The 7171-nt window shown below is 34.8% G+C and overlaps 1 protein-coding gene across 1 annotated transcript; it reads left to right on the forward strand.

Moving 5' to 3' along the window:
• Positions 1686-6515, forward strand: LOC109834231 (lysM domain receptor-like kinase 4). The gene has a single exon (XM_020402210.1). It carries the CDS (start codon positions 1838-1840, stop codon positions 3758-3760), a length of 1923 nt encoding a protein of 640 aa, XP_020257799.1. The 5' UTR covers positions 1686-1837; the 3' UTR covers positions 3761-6515.

The raw sequence follows: 7171 nt of genomic DNA on the forward strand, positions 1-7171 counted from the left end.
TTTTCTTAAAAATTATAATCTAAATAAATATAGATCACGCAGCGAAAATAAACTAAATTAAAAAATATCTCGAGCCATTGTTGTCTAGAACAATCTGTAGCTCAGAAAATTAGTTCAGAGATAATCTGAGCATATACATAAACAAAGAATAAAAGTTAGATCACTGTTAAAATAAATAAAACAAAAAAATACAGAAAGAGATAAATCTAATGGAGGAATTATGGATGTATTTATAGGCTAGGCTATGACCCTTATGTTATAACTAGAATTCTTAAAAGATAAGACTTCTTAAAAACAATCTCCATCCACTAGGAAAACTATTTAGATATGATTTTATCTTAATCCACCGCAACTTTTATAGAATAAGAATTTCAAATACCACAACAAATTAATATAATTTGTATCGTGCGAGCCACAACTTTATCCAGATACAACACCTTTGTTATGGAGAAATTTGTCCATAGTTTCTACTTCATTACATATTTTCTTTCTCATTTTACCTTTGGCTTCTTGTAGGCATCTCATGCAAAGTTTAATTCTGCCTCCATGATTATTATGAAGTCATTTTAATACTATTGTTGGGTTACTGGAATCTGTGGATACCAAGTAATCACAACCTTACACTTACACTGCTTTTTTTATGGAGTTTTACTTCAATGTTTCGATTTAGCTGAATTCAGGTATCTTCTAATATTGTTTTTTGTCTCATTTAAACTAAGATTCAGTTTGACTTTGTTTGTATTTCCCCAGCATCTTACTATATGCCTGCATTTTTCTTAACAGTATCTGTTATTCTGTTTACTAGTTTGGCCTGGTGACTTTTTGTAAATGTTTGATTAGTTTATGCAAAGCAGAAATTGAAGCAGTTGTCAAAATGGACGAACTCAAGCGACATAAACGAGCGGACATGGAAATATCACCTGCGTACTATTCATTTCGATGTATTATATTTCTGCACATAACAAAACCATACATCAATTACAATCTGTTTTGTGTTAATAGAACACAGAGAGAGAACATTTTATCTAAAGAGAAAAATAAAAATAAAATACGAGTATAATGAAATTGAAATAAGAGTTTTATTTATAATTTGATCCATATCATTGACTTCAACGTCTTTATCGTTACTCCAACCGTGGGATAAAAATAATATCATTGCCTTTTATCCTATAATAATATATCAAACGAATATAAAAGCAAATCCTTCGTTGAGCCAAGTCAAAGCGTATGAGTTCCTAAAATAATTGGCCCACTAATAATTCAGATTCAGCCACACCCCCAAATTCAAGTTATATTGCAGCAAAATGAGACGAGGTTACTCAAATCTATCTCAATTCCTACTAAACAATTTTTTGTAGGTTTTCTAATATTTATCTCTTAAAACCCCCATATTTGCAATATTATCTCCAAATTTCAGTAGTTACAAAATTATCTTTTAATCGTCTCAATTGGAAAAAATTACACCCATGATCAACTGTGTTACTTATCAAACAGTTTAGGTTTTTTCCCCCGCTTTACCCCTTTGTCAACTTAGCAATCTAACCCTGAAACCATCCACTGAATAGAAATGATCAAATGAATTAGGGATAGTTTCGCAAATACTAAGCTTTGGGAGGTAATTTTGCAAATACAAATGAATTAAGGAGTACGTATACAACTAAGACTACATTTTATAAGATGTGCTGACTTGTTCATTCGCATCATGCAAAGTGCAAACAAACTCAATAGACTTTTGCTCCATTGGACAGAAGAAGCAGGAATTGATCAAACAACCAACAACCCCTTCAATTAAAGCCCTGCCAACAATTTACAGGAACGCATACTATTTTTTACATAGATGGAATCCAGTCATCATGCAATTTCCTTGTTCTTCATCTTCTTCCTAATCTCTCCCCCATCATTTCTCCAGTCTCAGCAGCCATATGAAGGCTTGGGCATCTCAGACTGCACCAACCAACACAACTCAACCTCTCTCCTTGGTTACTTCTGCAATGGCTACAAATCCTGCCAATCTTTCCTCACTTTCAATTCTAGACCCCCATATCAATCAGTCTCATCCATCTCAACCCTCCTCAATTCAAACCCATCTCAGATCTCTCAACTCAACTCTGTCGCCCTCGACTTCTCCTTCCCTACAAACACGAAGGTGATCGTCCCCGTTGCCTGCTCCTGCTCAGGTGCATACTACCAGGCCAACTCCTCCTACGTTGTCAAGCATCTCGATACGGATTTCACTATTGCGAACAATACTCTTCAAGGTCTATCTACATGTCAAGCTCTTCATCAACAGAATAATTACACTTCTTCTTCGTATTTGTTTTCGGGTAACGAGATCACTGTTCCTTTGAGGTGCGCGTGTCCTACTCCTGCACAGAGAGACAATGGTGTTAAATACCTGTTGAGTTATTTGGTGGATGCAGAGGACACGGTCTTCCTGATTGGGCAAAAGTTTGGTGTCAATTTTACTTCCATTCTTGATGCTAATGGTCTCTCTCAAACAAATGCTAACATATATCCTTTCACAACTCTTCTCATTCCCTTGGAACTTCAGCCTAATGCTTCTCAGGTCTCAAAGCCTTCGACTCCTCCTCCTCCTCCTCTGATACCCTCTTCTTCTCCTTCAAATGGAAAGAAATCAAATCAAACAGTGGTATATGTGGGTGTCGGAATTGCAATTGTTTTGTCTCTCTTGATTCTCTCTCTGATTGCTTTCTACATTCTCCGCAAGGCCAAGAAGAAGCAAAAGGCCAGAAAAATCAGTCTCGCCAATGGCGCAGGAGTAATATGTGGAAAACCATCTGAAAAATCCTCATCAGAATTGTTCATAGATTTTGGTCCGTCTGAAAATTTCTTTTCGAGCATTTCAGATATTGGACAGTCTCTCAAAGTTTATAAATTTGAGGAGCTTCAGTTGGCAACTAAGAATTTTAGTAAGGACTGTAAGATCGAAGGATCAGTTTATCGAGGAGTCTTCAATGGAGACTTTGCTGCTGTAAAGATGATGAGCAGAGAGATATCAACAGAAATTCAAATACTAAAAAAGATCAACCATTTCAATCTGATTAGGCTTTCTGGATTATGTTCAAGTCACGGTCGCTGGTACCTTGTATATGAGTATGCTCAAAATGGATCGTTGAGCAATTGGATATTTGATAGAAGCGGTACAATGGCATTGAGTTGGATAAGGAGAGTACAAATAGCTCTAGATGTTGCTAATGGCCTCAATTATCTCCATAGTTACACCGACCCTCCTTATGTACACAAGGATGTCAAAAGCAGTAATGTTCTTTTGGACGGGAATTTCAGAGCCAAGGTTGCTAATTTTGGCCACGCAAGAGCAGCAGAAGGGAAAGAAGGCGAGTTTGAGCTCACGAGGCATATAATCGGGACTAAAGGATATATGGCCCCCGAGTATCTGGAGCACGGTTTGGTGTCTCCAAAGCTTGATGTATATTCCTTTGGTGTTGTCATGTTGGAGCTTTTCACAGGGAGAGATGCTTCAAGCTTGCAAAAAGGTGAGGATAGTTTCTCAGTAAAAGACTTTATTGCAGTACTGACAGAGGAGGAAGAAGAAGAAGAAGAAGAAAAGGTAAGAGAAAAGATTGGGAGTTTTATTGATCCACTAATGGAAAGGGAGTTTCCATTGGAGTCAGCAGTTTCCGTAGCTAGATTGATCGAAGGTTGCTTGAGAAAGGAGGCTGCAAGCAGGCTGAACATGGGAGATATTGTACAGTCTCTGTCGAAATTGTTTGCTTCTTAACTGAGCAATTCTTCTTCAAGAATTCTGTCAACATGCGAAAGCTTCGGAATTGGGAAACATCTTCAGACCTGAGAACCATCTTCAAGTAACTGATAAACTAAATCTTTACTCTTCCACTTTAGATGTAGGCTAAAACTATGTCATTCTTTTCTTGTTCATTGTAGCGAATTTGATTATATGCTTGTGGTTTGTCATTCTGTTATTGCACTGGTTCTTGTGTCCTACAACTGATTTGTGATTCTACTGCCAGTGGCTTGTGCTTGTATCAGGTTAAACTCCCAAATTTCTTAAAAAAATCAAATCCAGAGTTTTTTTTCCCTCCTCCTCTTCTATTGAGCCCTTGCTTAGGATCTGAATTGAAAATGCATTCATGGTTCAAATGCTATGAGATAGGGCATAATGCATTGCTAGCTACATCCTCGCTGGCGTTTTCCAAGTAGTAGGAGAAAAAAATAAAAGCTGTGACCTAGTTACAGTAGATCTAATTAGAATGTAACATGAAAATGAAACAGGTTTCTTAATTTTATATATTATGACAGTAACTGCTAGAGGATTCAGCTTATTTGCAGAATTCTGCAGTAACTACCTGTAATATATTTGAATGAACTAGCTTACACTGACAGGGAAGAATGAACTCAGCATAAATTGGTGAAATCATAAAGAAAAATATAGCTTAATTCTATAAGATTCTCCTAATCTAATTCCCAAAGTTTTCCTAATCTCATTATTAATTGGTGGGTGTCTATTCATTTCAATATTGTACTTAATCAAAGATACTTATGACTACGAGTTGACTAAATCATACACAAAATAAATGTTGAATGTTTGATTAAAGGGAAAAAAAGAAAAAAAAAACATGACAGCTGAAGTACAGAAAGTTGTTACGGTACAAGGCCAAATGGAAGCAAGAAGCAGTGAAGATATGCAGGCTCCAACATGGCAGCCACCTTCAGGGGATATACCATGGTGTTTATCGTAGCATTAGAAAGGCTAAAATATCATTCAATTCTAATGAATCTAATAGGGTAAAGGCTTCATATTTGGATCATTTCATTGGCCACATGAGAATAAAGCTGATATGGATATGAAGCTAATGACAAATTTTATGAAATTATCTGCTAATCATGAAAGTATATGCATGTATTAATATGCAAGGAAAACAATTATCAATGTGTTACAAACTTCATGAGATTATATCCTAATAATGCAAGTCTATAACCACACTAACAAGCAAGGAAGCTGCTGGTGATTCTGCTTTGCCCTAGTCTATGACCGCAATGGAATTAGTATTATACATGGGCTATCAAAACATGCAAATGTTCTCTCTAAAATTTGCTACAAAATGGACAAAAGAAAAGAAAATCCCAAACTAATTAAAAGTGTTTTACTCAGTTACACATGATCGCAATTTGTTTTCAAAAATAACATACATGACTGTATCTTTATTTAAAAAACATCCCTGAGATTGATATACTCTGCATTGAGAAAGTCACTTAGATAATATTTGCTTTTTAATTTGCTAGCATCGCTATACAAAACCAGGCACAGAATACTAGTTTATTTTTTCATTCCACAATTTTACTAGAAAATGAGGGAATCTATTCACACATCAATTGTTTTCTTCTTTTTTTTAAGTTGAACCAAACTAAAAAAATGGTGGAAAGTACTTTCACCCCATATTTTTTGGCGAAACAAACACAAGAAATAATTTTCATGAAAGTGAGGAAATACAAAAAAGTGAAGGAAAATGGTTTTTGGAAAATGAAGGAAATGAACCAAACATGCCCTTTGAGGAAAAGGTGGGGGAAAAATCTTTATACCTTGTAACTTTCACAAAATCTCGTCTCCAGTTGTAAATTTATTTGAATGACCTTCCCATGTTAACATATATGTATATGCATTTCCCCTGTGATGATGAGTTTATATATATATATATATATATATATACACACCTGCGTAATTGCTCTGATACCCTCCACTGAAAGACTGAACAAATATTAAAAGATAGCTGAAGACATTAGCCACCCCCTATGACATCCTACAATCAACGTACTATGCACAAAGTAATAGTTGCGATGATAGACTAAGTTATAATCTGATGCAGGTAGCCATAGAGGCCAACAAAATCCAATAATTTATAATCATCTTGCATATACTAATTAATCCATCACTTTTATTTTTTTCAAATATAAGAAGACAAAACATGTCAACTATATGATCTGGACTTGTCATGAAACATCTTTAATTGGTTCGGTCAGCCCAGCCTGACTATATGATCTGGTGCAGAAAAGAAGGAAAAGCTATACCAGGCTGACTTCTAGATGAAGCAGCCAACTTTCCGCAAATTTCTATACCTCCTTAGACCTTATACCACTTCTATCCAAGTTTTACATCAAAACCTTAATTGAGGTTTGCACCTAATTAAAGATATGGGTTGAGGATATACAATATGTTGTGCCTTAAACTACTGAAGTATAGTTTATTTATATAAATTCTACATCAACCGTAAGTCACAATACAATCCCGTCTAGTTTTGGTTGGAAACCTCTGGCTGCCTTTCCTATCAAGACTTGTATTAGTAGTGGAATGAAGGATATGTGAAATCTTTTGACCAAGTTTACATATATAATATTTGTTGGTTAATGACCATTTCAAATGAAGACTTGTCCCTATTTCTGGCATTAGTCATATGGTGTTGCAACTTTGGGAAATGATTGTAGACATGATAATACACATGTTACAAAAACTAGTTTTCAAAAAGCACTTCCCAAATGTGAAAACTCTTCATTTTTCAAAATAGTCCAAAACATGAAAATGAAACACACTTGTTTTGACATTTTGACTAAACCATGTTTTAAAACTTTATAAATTGATTTTATAGACTTAATAAAATATGTAAAAACTGATATTAAAGTCTATAAACTAATAAAATAATATTTTATCAAAAACACCTATATTTTGATAAAATCAACAAATACGTGTGTGTGATTAATATGAGCTTAAAGTATCTACACACAAGTATAAACCTAAAACTAAATTACCCAAGCTTGATAGATCTTCATTGAAGCTCTTCTTGGTAAACTTACAGATGAAGCTTGAACTTGGATCTTGAACTTGAATTGTATTGCTTCATACCGATATTCCGCCAACCTTCATTCGATATGATCGTGAATGCTCGATTCTATCTATCCTCCAACATGTTGTTTGTCTGCAATAAATACAAAACAAACATTAGACAAACAACCAGACAAACAACGTTAGATGTAAATTGTTTATAAATCATCATCAAAACAAAAGGACCCAAAAACAGATACGACACGAACACAGATACGAGATACAACAACATCTAAAAAAATAGGATACGAGGATACATTTTTTAATTATTATTATATATAGATGGAACGTAATACG

This window comes from Asparagus officinalis, chromosome 3 (assembly GCF_001876935.1).
Source record: "Asparagus officinalis chromosome 3, Aspof.V1, whole genome shotgun sequence".
Classification (NCBI taxonomy): Eukaryota; Viridiplantae; Streptophyta; class Magnoliopsida; order Asparagales; family Asparagaceae; genus Asparagus; species Asparagus officinalis.

Bases quoted from the DNA above. Each gene is read 5' to 3' on its own strand.
- LOC109834231 (XM_020402210.1), top strand. From the start codon at position 1,838: ATGGAATCCAGTCATCATGCAATTTCCTTGTTCTTCATCTTCTTCCTA.